The 12,659-nt window shown below is 40.9% G+C and overlaps 1 protein-coding gene across 1 annotated transcript; it reads right to left on the reverse strand.

Annotated features, from left to right (window-relative positions):
* Positions 1-28: 28 nt before the first annotated feature.
* Positions 29-4,376, reverse strand: LOC116012796 (WEB family protein At5g16730, chloroplastic-like). Its single transcript, XM_031252461.1, has 3 exons — positions 3,989-4,376; positions 3,363-3,600; positions 29-2,536 (listed from the first exon to the last, which is right to left on the reverse strand). Exons 1-3 carry the CDS (start codon positions 4,003-4,005, stop codon positions 254-256), a joined length of 2,538 nt encoding a protein of 845 aa, XP_031108321.1. The 5' UTR covers positions 4,006-4,376; the 3' UTR covers positions 29-253.
* Between the last annotated feature and the right edge of the window lie 8,283 nt (positions 4,377-12,659).

Genomic DNA, 12,659 nt, shown 5'->3' on the forward strand with positions numbered 1-12,659 from the left:
CCAAAAAAAAAAAAAAAAAAAAAAGGAATGAAGGATGCTTCCCAACTTGACATAACATCACAAGTAGAGAAGAGACGACCCAACACGGGGAAAGGATAACTAAAGACGGGTACATACCTTGTTTTTTTTAATGTATTTTTAACTCCTATTGGAAAACAAAAGAATGAAGAAGCAAAAAGAATTTTAAAGAAAACAAATTCAGTACTAGTTCAACATATGATCTGTACGTTGGTATAAAAGTGATAGGTAGGGTCTATTGCTTCTGGTTGCTAGTGCCCTTCTTCTTAAGCAGGCTTCCGAATTTGCCTAGCAAGGCTTTCTTCTTCTTCTGGCTTTGCTGTTTCGATGGAGAAGTGTTGTGGTTTTCCGTTGGAGATACCCCATTTTGATGGTCATGGTTCTCTCCTACCTCTGTCTTTGACTCCAACTCCTCTTCATGCTCTGCCTCTCCCTCTGGGGAGAAGTCTTTCTCCTCAATCTTGCAGCTCTCCCATGTTTTTAAATCTGCCTCTACAGAGTCGGTGTCGTCTTTTTCTTTAGCTTTTTCGTCCAGTCCTCCCGCTCTATCAGTTTCTTTGTCTTCATTAGCACAAGTGTTATTCACTTCTTGAAACTCTTTTATAACAAAATGGTGAGATTGATGTGGGATCTCCATCTTAGGATTTTCTTCTCTTCCGCCATTTTGTTCAGAAAACTCCACCACCTTTGGGAGCATATCATAATCCTTTTCACTGTCTGTAAGCTCCTCTCCATTTTCTTCGGCTAGCTTATTGGTGGCCAAAGCTTCCTCAAGCATCTTGGACAACTCCTCGGCTTTCTTCAAAGAGGTTGCCTCTCTACTTCGAAGTTCCTCGTTCACCTGCAGAATGTTTTGCATTTCGTTCTCTTTGTCCATTAAGGACTCCTTCAGTTTCATGCTCTCAGCCTTTGTTTCCCCAAGAGCTTCCTTTAGATGATTGACCTCAGATTCAACTTTCTTCAGGGAATTCTTTAAATTAGCTTCTTCGTCCTTGGCTACACAAGCTTCTTCTTGTGCTTCTTTTAGCAAAATTTCCAGTCTGCTTATTTCTTTTTCCATTGAAGAATTCTCGTCCTCATTTCTTTTGACGCTGTTCATCAAATTCATCTCTTTTTCCTCGCACTCAGCCTTCAAGTTCTGGAAACTGAGCTTAGATTCTTCAACTGCCACACTTAGAAGATCGATTTCGTGTTTTGCATCATCGAGCATGTTCTCATACTTCTCATTTGTTGCTTTCAGAACCAGCCTCAGATCTTCCATCTGTGTTTCGAAATTTTCATGTTCAACTTGACCAGACAACAGCCTTTCTTTGGCTTCTCTAGCCTCTGAAGAAACTTCATGCAGGGCTGATGCTAGACTGTCCATTGCCTTCTTGCTTCTTTCTTCTTCTTCCCTCGTGTTTTCCAATTCGTCCAGAAGCTTGTTTTTTTCTTCCAACAGCTGTTGTACACTGTCAGCTGCAAGTTTTTCGTTATTTAAAGCCCGAATTTTCTCCTCTTTTATAGTTTCAATCTCAAAGCTAAGGGACTCAACCTTTTCTGCCATATCAGAAGCTTCCTCCTTAGCCATCTTAATATGACGTTTTGATTCCTCGAGGTCTCCTTTCTGCCTGCCGATGGAGATCTCCAGTAGGCCGACCTTCTCTTTCAGAGATTCAATCTCGGATTCTGCATCGTGCAGCAAATCATTGCTATCTTCCAGTTGTTTCATAATTGACTCCAAAGACTCCGAAGCAGACCTCTCTAGCCGATGTGCTTCTGCAGCCTGGACCTCCAAGTCCTCGACCTTCTTCTTCCATTCCTTCACTAGATTCTGCGCGTAAGATTCAGCCATTTTTGCTGCCTCGAGGTCTACATTAAGTTGCTCTAGGATGGCCTCTTTTTCCACCAACCTCTCCTCGTAATGCTTCGCTTTCTCAACTTCTCTCTTCAGTGCCTCTATCTCAAGATCCAGCTCCGCCACTAGCTCGTTCTTCTCATTAGCCTCGGTCTCGAGCTTTGACTCAAGGAGAGACTTGACTTGGGCCAATTCAGCCGAAAGTGTTTCCACTTTCCCCACTTGCATCTCAGCAATTTTAGCTGCATCATCGGCATGGCTGAGTGCCTGGTTTTTTGCACCACAAGCCACGGAAAGTTCTTGCTTAACCCGCTCAAGTTCCTGCGTGGCAGAGAGAAGAGCGGCCGTGTCTAAAGCGTGTTGGCTCCTCACAGCTTCAACCTCTTTCTGCCATTCCTCTTCCTTTCTCTGAGCTGTTTCAATGCCTGCCTGCTCCATCTCAACGGCACGGAACTTTTCAAGCTCAGAATTCTCTTCGGCCTGCTTCTGAGCCATCAAGGCCTCCTTGAGCTTCTTATTGGCTTCCTCTGCCAATTTCTGGGCCTCCTTCAAGTCATCAAGAGCCTGAGCTTTCTCTTTCTCAACTGAAGCCAAGTTCTCCTTGGCCTTCTTAAGATCATCCTGAGCAAGATTTAGTTCTGCCTGTAACTCTGATGGCTTCAAAACTCGAGTTGGCTTTTTCTGGGAGAAACCAGCATCAAACAACAACAGTTCAGAATATACAAACTCGAGGAAATATTATAAGTCTTGTTGATACATAAACAAATAGATAAACTCTTGTTATGTTAGTGATCACTGATAGAGTGAGATGATAGTAAATGCAGAGATTTGAATTCAGACCAAGAATCAATTTATAGTCCATCCATCCCATATGCAATCCAAAATCCGGGCAGCACCAACAATGCACAACCATAAGTGTATCAAGAGTGGCTCCCCCGCTCACCCCACCCCCTTCCAAAAGGAATAATGAACCCCATTTACATTTTACAGGGACAAAAACAACAAAATTGAAGCAGTCAATATATCCTGTAACAAAAACAGCAGCACTGCAACACACACTGTTGGACAGAGGTCGGTAAAGGACCAAGTCCATCAATTGGTGGCTAGAGAATTGTTGGGCGGAGGACGATGAAGGGCCAAGTCCAAAAAGTGGTATCGGAGATAGGTCACCAATCGATGGACTTGGCTCTTTACCAGCCTCCACACAACAATTGGTGGTTAGGGGATTGTTGGACAGAATGCCTATGAAAGGTAAAGCCTAGCACCCTGCCTCTCGAAAATGTGATAGCAGCCTATAAGAAAATAAAGTTGCGCCTTCGCTGCTAGCTATAGCTCACTTGATCCTAAAACACACACACACATATATATAACTAGCAATAGTAAAGGAATAACCAACCCCATTACAGAGACAAAAACAACAAAATCAAAAATCCAGCAACAAAAACAACAGCAGCACTGCACATATGAAACTAGCAGTAGTAGTAGTAAAGGAATTTGCAGCACTCACATCAGGAGGGGTGCTGGTGCTGCTGAGCTTAGGGGACCGCCTATCCACAGCAGGCTTCAACGACGTAACAGGCCTTGAATTCTTATCAACAGAAGAGCGTGCAGGTTGCAATTGAGTCGGTGCTGCATCACCATCAGATTTAGCTGCCCCTCTGCTCACTCTACTAACCCGAGGCGCTGCTGCTGCACCAAGTGAAGGCTTAGGCTTGCTGTTGTTGGGAGTTACCGGCTGAGTAGATCTGATGCAACATCAAGCCAATTCTTTCTTTACTCACAACATAAATAAGAAAGCATTCACACAAACAGTTTGCTGTCAATCAATTGCAACCTCAAATCCAAGCAGACTTTCATCATTTATGAATGAAAACAAAACGATTCAATTGAACATATCCAAAGGTGAAATTCAGTATCCCCCAAATCATATTACTTCACCAGTAATTGGACTGGGCATCATTGTACACAGAGAATTAGGGAGACAGTAACAGACCCAGACTATAATCAAGTCAAGCAAATCAAGAAAAATTCAACCGCAACAACAAAAAGAGAGAGAAAAAGCTACATCTTTTGACAGATAGGAGCAAAATATGGAACCCAGATCTGAGAATTAGGCAAAACAGCTGCACTTACTTGGATTTGGTGGTCATGATGGGAGCAGATTGTGGTACCAGAAAACAATGGGGAGTTTCTTATGCTGGAACCTTGGGCACAAGAATTCTGCAAAACCGACTCAGTTGTCAAATGAAACGCCCCAACAACGTAACCGTCGGTGTCGAAGAGAGAGAGAGAGAGAGAGAGAGATTCCTTATCAAATTGCATAAAATGGGTAGTTGTATAGTTGTATAGTAGTGGAAGGCTGGAAACAGAGTGTAAGTCTCTATCTATCTACTGTCTAATGATTGAGAGGAACATAGAGATAGATGAAAATCATTTTGGGATTGGCGTTGGGACTGGGAGGGTAGGAGTTTTCTCTTCTTCTCACTTTCACTTTCCAGAGTGTCCACAACCATTGTCAGTCAATATATTTCAGATCATCCTTTTGAAACGTGCTTTTTCTTACCCTAGTACCTCTTACGTCTACGTGGGATCAACAAACACATGAAAATGGTGACAGCAGAATTATTATTGCCATTCGTATACTCCATCTTCCTCCGATATACTTATCGTACCGTACCTTCCGATGCGCATATATAATGTTGGACGTATTGTACATTGCGTATCATATTCACCATTCACCATAATCACTAATTAGACAATTAGTGAATGTTATTTTTTGCCAACTGAATGTTATTTTTTGCCAACCATATGTGGCTTTCTTAAGGAGAAGTTGTTAGGACTCTTAGTCTAGACTACTTCTAGCTTTACTATACTTCTACGTATTGTATTTATATTTCTCCTGTGTAATTGTGTATTCGAGATATACAGAATTATTCAATCCTAATCTGGTATCATCGCTAGGTTTCTTTTTTCCATGGCCGCCAATGACAGCTCTGCCGGTGTCTCTTCCGAGCGGACTGTTTCGGATGCGCCTATTCCATCTCTACCGACTTCTTTATCTTCGGCTCATCACTTTGTGAGCATCAAGCTCACCAATCGCAATTTTTTGTTTTGGCGAGCACAACTACTTCCGTTCTTGCGTGGTCAGAATCTTCTCCGGTTTATTGATGGCTCATTCCCTTGCCCCGCGCCTACGCTGCCTCTCCCTGCCGGCGAAGCTTCTTCCTCCGCTACTGCTCCCATCAACCCCGCCTATGGTCCGTGGGTTCAACAGGATCAACAAATTCTATCCATGTTGATTTCTTCCCTCTCCGAAGAGGTAATGCCGCTGGTGCTTGGACAACCGACTTCCATGGTTGCCTGGAAAGCGATCGAACTTGCCCTGGCTTCTTCGTCTCGCGCCCGCGCCGTTCATCTGCTTGGGCAGCTTCAAACTTTGCAGCAAGGGGATGCTTCGGTGGCTGATTACCTTGGCCGGGTGAAGGTGCTTTTGGAAGATTTGGTTCTTGCCGGCCGGCCGGTCTCCGTCGACGAACAAAATATCTATATTTTTCGTGGACTTCGGCCTGAGTTCAGGGCATTCACTGCGTCTTTGTCGTCTCGCGAGGTGCCGATCCAGTTGGAAGAGTTGGCTGATCTTCTTGGCTCCCAGGAGTTTGTTCTCGCTAAGGAGTTGTCGCCGGCGGTTGGAGCTGCTTCTGTCGCTCACATGGCTCGCCGGGGTTCTGGGCGCTCCGGTCGGCGTGGCAGTCAGCAATGGCGCGGCGGTGGTCGACAGTCTGGTTTGCAGCAGTTCAGCCAAACGTCTGCTGGTTCGCATGGTGGTCAGCAGTGGCGCGGCGGGCAGTCTGCTCATTCGCGAGGTTCTGGATCGTGGCGTGGAGCACAGCAGCGGCAGCAGCGTGGTGGTAATTTTGGTGCTCCCAGATGTCAAATTTGTGATTTAATTGGGCATACTGCTGTTTCGTGCTACCGCAGGTATTCCGATGGTTCTCAAGCTCACATGGTCTATCAGGGTGGGTCTGACTCGGGTGTTTCGTTTGGATCACAGACTTGGTTCCCGGACACGAGGGCTATTGATCATGCTACTCCAGATGGGCATGTTCTTACTGCTTCTGAGGACTACACCGGTCATGACACGTTACGTGTCGGTAATGGTAAGGCCTTACCTATTTCTAGTGTTGGTTGTGCATCGTTTTCTACTCCCTCTCGTTCGTTTAATATGTCTCGTGTTCTCCATATTCCTGGGTTGTCTGCTTCTTTGCTTTCAGTTCAGAAATTTGCCTCTGAAAATAATGTCTTTTTTGAATTTTACCCTACGTATTTTGTTGTGAAGGATATCCGCACCAAAGCGGTCCTTCTGCAGGGTAAGAGTTCGGGCGGTTTGTACACTCTTTCGGTGTTGCCCTCTTCTAGTTCATCTGCTTTTCTTTCAGCTCGTGCGTCGGCTTCTGTGTGGCATGGGCGCTTGGGGCATCCTCACCATCGCGTTCAGAGTCGTATTTTGGAGTCATGTTTAGTTAGTTCGCCTAGTCGTTTACATTCTCTATGTAATGCTTGTCAACTTGGGAAATCTGAGCGTTTCCCGCTTTCTAGTACTGAGTCTTCTAGTACCCATGTTTTAGACTTAATCTATACTGATATTTGGGGGCCTGCGCCTGTTACTTCGGTTAATGGTTATCGATATTTCGTGATATTTGTGGATGATTTTACTCGATTTACCTGGTTCTTTCCTTTACGCTTGAAATCTGATTTATATACTGTATTTGCTCAGTTTCGCTCGTTAGTTGAACGTTCTTTTGGTTGTTCCATTAAATCAATACAATCTGATCTGGGTGCTGAGTATAAAAAGCTACATTCTGAGTTTCTTAAGCTTGGCATTCGTCATAGGCAGTCCTATGCTTACACTCACGAACAGAATGGGCGTGTGGAGCGTAAGCATAGGCATATAGTTGAAACTGGTCTTACTTTGCTTGTTCATGCTTCTGTTCCTTCGCGTTATTGGGACTATGCTTTTGAGTCTGCAGTATATCTCATTAATAGGATGCCTACATCAGTTCTTGGTGATAAAAGTCCGCATTATATGCTTCATCGGTTTCCTCCGTCGTATTCTTTTCTGCGTGTTTTCGGTTGTTTATGTTACCCTCATCTTCGCCCTTACAATCGTCACAAAATGAGTTTCTGTTCCGCTCCTTGTGTCTTTCTTGGTTATCCTGAGTCTTTTCGGGGGTATCGATGCATGGATTTGAACACAAATAAGGTCTTTATCTGCCGGTATGTCCGTTTTGATGAGTAGGTTTTTCCTTTTGCTGCTAAGCCTATTTTGCAGCCTGTAGCAGGTTCTAAGCCTCAACCTTGGGGTGTTGCTCGTGTACCGTCTCTCAGTGTTAGTCAGGTGGTGCCTTCGTCCCCTGCTTCTACCACTATGGTTGCTCGGCCTGTGGTTCGTGCTCGGGCGCCTAGATCAACAACTTCTACTACGGTGGTTCGGGAAGGTGGTCCTATGACGCGCAGTAGAGTTCGGTCCGAAGGGGCAGAATTAGTGGCTCTTTCTGCAGAGGTGTGTCCTGTTGAGCCTACTTGCTATACACAGGCTGTGCGCTTTCCGGAGTGGAGAGAGGCTATGGATGCGGAGTTCAATGCCTTGCTGCAGAATCAGACGTGGCATCTTGTACCCTTCCGTGTAGGTATGAATGTTGTAGGGTACAAGTGGGTTTTTCGCACCAAGCGGAAGGCTGATGGTTCGGTGGAGCGTCATAAGGCGAGACTTGTTGCTAAAGGCTTTAACCAAGTTGCTAGGCAGGACTTCTTTGATACATTCAGTCCTGTGGTTAAGCCTACTACGGTACGTTTGTTGTTGTCTCTTGCTTTGAGTTCTTCCTGGGTTGTGCGTCAGCTTGATGTGCATAACGCATTCCTGAATGGTGCGTTAGCTGAGACTGTTTATATGAGTCAGCCTCCTGGGTATGCTGACTCGGAATTTCCTAGTCATGTTTGTCTGTTGCAGCGGTCTTTGTATGGTCTTAAGCAGGCACCGCGTGCGTGGTTTACTCGTTTGCATGCCTTCTTGTTGTCTATTGGTTTTCGGGCATCCAAGACGGATGTTTCTCTGTTTATCTTTACTTAGGGGGAGTTGCGTGTTTATTTGTTGGTTTATGTGGATGACATCTTGGTCATGGGGAGTGATTCTGGCTTGGTGTCTACGCTTATTTCTAAGTTGTCTACGGCTTTTAAAATTCGTGATTTAGGGAGCCCGGGGTTCTTTCTTGGTATTGAGACAGTTAGTGCTGGTGATGGTATGTTGCTCTCTCAGAAGAGGTATATGCTTGATATTCTTAAGCGTGTAGGCATGTCTGACTGTAAGCCTTTGGCAACGCCTATTCCTGTCTCTCGCTCTTCGGATGATTGTTCTGAGTTGTATGCTGATCCTACTCGATACAGGAGTTTGGCTGGGGCTTTACAGTATCTCACTGTGACTCGCCCTGATATATCCTTTGCAGTAAATCTGTTATGTCAGCAGATGCATGCTCCTACGGTCGCGCATTGGGCTCAGCAGAAGAGGGTTCTTCGTTATGTTAAGGGGACTACGCATTACGGTTTACGTCTGAGTAAGTCTTCTCATACTGATATTCATGCTTATAGTGACTCGGATTGGGCTGGTTGCCCGGAAGACAGGAAATCCACGAGTGGTTTTGCGGTGTTCTTGGGTTCGAATCTCATCTCTTGGGTGTGTAGGAAGCAGTATACTATTGCTCGTTCCTCAACCGAGGCGGAATACAAGGCTATTGCAGATGTTTGTGCTGAAGTCACCTGGGTGGTTTCTTTGCTTCGTGAGTTGGGTATTCCTCCGTCATCTCCTCCGCGACTGTGGTGTGATAATCTTAGGGCCACTTATATGTGTGTCAATCCTGTGTTTCATGCTCGCACGAAGCATATTGAGATTGATTATCACTTTGTTCGTGACAAGGTGGCTTCCGGGGAGCTTCAGGTTCATTTCATCTCCACAAAGGATCAACTAGCTGATATCTTTACCAAGCCGCTAGCTGCACCTCGTTTTGCTTTCTTGCGTGACAAGCTCCAGGTTGCTCTTCCCTGTGCTTGAGGGGGAGTGTTAGGACTCTTAGTCTAGACTACTTCTAGCTTTACTATACTTCTACGTATTGTATTTATATTTCTCCTGTGTAATTGTGTATTCGAGATATACAGAATTATTCAATCCTAATCGAAGTCACATGTTAAACTACAACTGATACAGATATTACATTATAATAAAATCAATAGTATTTTTCTCTCTTAATTTATCTGTCACCATTTACCTCTGTTGCAATAATAAAACTCTTTTTATTATGGATTCATTAATAAATTCAAGTTAGAAAAGAATCCGCTTAATAATCAAATCAAGTAGTTTCATATTAATAAATAAATTGAAAGACGGTTAGAGCAAAGCCGTTTGTAATTTTTTTTTGGTTTTTTTAGAGAAAAAAATCAAAGTATGTAGATTTTAAACACATGGGGAGGCATTTTTTTGATGATTTTTTCTGCAAAATTAAGTTTTTTTTTAGGTCCCAGCCATGTACAAATCACTAGTGTGATTCGCGCATTTGTGGCATTACTATGCCCAGCATGGCGCGTGTTGTGCACACATGTTGGTAGACTTTTTTTTTTTTAAATAAAAAATCTTGTCATAATTGTTTTTTTTTTCCTTTTCTTGTTCTTCCATCTATCTCTCTCATAGTGTACCTGCAAAAAGATCTCAACAAATGAGATTGCCTTTATGTCTTACACGGATAGTTGAATTATATATTTATGTTTATATATTATATTATATGCTCAACAAAGTAAATATTATTTGCCTATCAAGTAACTTTTGAATAAGAAACTAAGAAAATTTTGGAATATAGTGTACTTTGTAAAATTATATATTGTGCTTTCGAAATTGTACTCTACTCATCGCATATATATATATATATATATATACATATATATATAACTGACCCTATTACATTGTAGAATATGTTCATTTATACTTTCTCAACCTGTTGAAGCACAAAGAGTCAATATCGCATCCACGGAGGCTCGATCTCATGACCTCTCATATGGAAGAGCCACTACAATTTCGATATTAGTGGACACGGACGCGAATAACTTCAGGGAATTCATTGTCTAGAATACACAGAATCCTTGTCTAGAATACACAGAATGACTTGAGTGAATACACAGAATATTGACACAACTACACAGAAACCATCCTCCTAACTTTGATTTTAATACATAAAACACGTCACAACCTAGGTTTAAGTACCCCTAACATGAATACACAGAATCGTAGTCTACAATACACAGAATGCATTCAAAGAATACACAAAATATGAAAACACCAAATACAAACACATCACCCCTATATTTAAGTACCACTAACATTAATACACAGAATCCTTGTCTAGAATACACAAAATGACTTGAGGGAATACACTGAATATTGATACAACTACACATAAATCATCCTCCTAACATTCGAATACACAAAACACGTCACAACCTATGTTTAAGTACTCCTAACATGAATACATACAATCGTAGTCTATAATACACAAAATGTCTTCAAAAAATACACAGAATATTAACACAAATACATACACCGGCCGAAACGGGAAACGACGTTTCCAAAAAAAACAAACCTTTAATTAAAATGACCAAAACAACGTCGTTTTGCTACGGGGTGCACTATGCATTGTGCACCCTGGTCCACGATATAAATTGCCGAACCACTGCATGTGATTTGAGTACAATATATAATTTTACAAAGTACGTGAGATGATAAAATTTTTCAAAATGAAACACCATCACTCTTATTTGTTAACTAGTTCGTATTTCTTTTTCAATATGTTTTAATTAAAAACGTTATTTACCCTTTAAAAATAAGCATTACAAGTAGAGTCGGAATAGTGGGTCGGCAAAGGCAAATTAGTGTGTGAACCATGTTCTACATAGTGTTGCCTAGACTATAACAAAAAATACATTTTTAATATATTAAGTGTACATTATTTGTGTATTGAATGTACATTATACAATATAATGTACATTCAGTACACAAATAATATACATCCCCTGAATACAATGTACATTTTTAATATATTAAAAGTATATTATTTTTATACTGAATGTATATTATTTGATAGTATAATGCGCACAGCTATGCGGACCATGATCCACACAATAATGATTGGTCGGTAAGGCGACCCGCCAAAGCCCGTCATTTGGCGGTAAATTATACCGACGGTTAGGGTCCATCTTACATTGTGGACCATGGTTCAAAATAACATTCAGATTACAATATATTATGTGTATGCAGTTAAAACATTATGTGTCTATAAATAAAATAAATGCATATAATATGTTTAAGTGTAGGCGCATAATATGTCGTTTACATATATGTTCATGAATTTAACATATTATGTGCATTCAATTTATGTACAAACATATTTTATTAACTGAAAAGGCACATAATATGTTAACTACATACACATAATTTTTCAACAAGGGTCTGCAATGCAAGATGGGCCCTAATCCATGGTATAACAATTGTCATTTGGCGGGATATATAGGCTAAAAAGTTAGCCAAATTGGCAAGCCTAAGAAGGGTCGGCCCACCCCTCCTTGCCCCACTATAGGCCTCGACCATGGTGGTGGCCCGCTAAATTTTTAAAATTTTAAATTTAAATAAAAATTAATAAGTATATATTAAAATAATTTGGATAGTTTTTTTTTAAAATTATTTTGGATAATTTATATATATATATATTTGTAATTTTTTAAACACAATCATAAATATAGTAATAAGTCGTAATAAATAGTAAAATTTATAATGCATTAATCCATAAGTCAATAACAAATATTTTATACAATTTACTAATTACGAATACAATTTTTTAATATAGATAAACAAATATACATATATTTATATATAAGATTATGTGTGTGTGTGTATATATATAAACACACACACACATATACATATACATATATACACTAATATTAGTAATATACACACACTAAGCAGACTTAGCGGCCCCTGCTGACCTGTCAAGTTAGCCCACCAAAGCTCGTCATTTGAACAAATGGACTAAAAAAACTCATCAAATAAAAAACTCGTCAATTTGATGACTCGGTTACAATGTAGTATCTGTTCACAAACTACTTTCTCAACCTACTGAAGCACAGAGTCAGCATCGCCTCCACTGAGGCTCGAACCTGCCCCCTCCAACATGGGGTGCAACCAAATGCCACTACCGGATGCCACTAGACCACAAGGTCATTGGCCAATGTTTCCTTAGCAACTATGCATATACACTTTTTGACTTAAATTTGGGTTTTGGTTAGGGAGGGGGTTAGGATGAAAAACAAAGCCGTTCTAATAAAAATTATGGCCTGTACAATATCTTAAATTAGGCCTTTTTTTTCAAGTAATTTGTATATATAAATAATAGTTGTTCAAAAAGTTGTGTCAAAAATTCTAAATATAAATATTGTATAAAAAATACATCTAAATTTCATTTAAAAAGTGACATGTGCCATGCACATTTAGACGCAAAATCATCCACCAAACTTTTGATATTAAGTTTTTTCAAATCTCATTTTCAATATATGTTAGGGAAATTAATGTATAGTTTTTAATTGGAAATTTATTTGTTAATTAAGTGGTCTAATTAATTATGCCTAAGGTATAATTTTTATTAGAGCTGTTGGTTTGCATGAGATGAGTGGTTTATATTTATTCAAACAAAAATGTTTAAGATGAGAAAAT

Source organism: Ipomoea triloba, chromosome 3 (genome assembly GCF_003576645.1).
Source record: "Ipomoea triloba cultivar NCNSP0323 chromosome 3, ASM357664v1".
In the NCBI taxonomy this organism is placed as follows: domain Eukaryota; kingdom Viridiplantae; phylum Streptophyta; class Magnoliopsida; order Solanales; family Convolvulaceae; genus Ipomoea; species Ipomoea triloba.

Excerpts from the sequence above, each read along its gene's own strand:
- LOC116012796 (XM_031252461.1), bottom strand. Across the intron at positions 2,537-3,362 it reads GCACCAGCACCCCTCCTGAT|AAAAAGCCAACTCGAGTTTT; the intron begins GTGAGTGCTGCA and ends GGTTTCTCCCAG.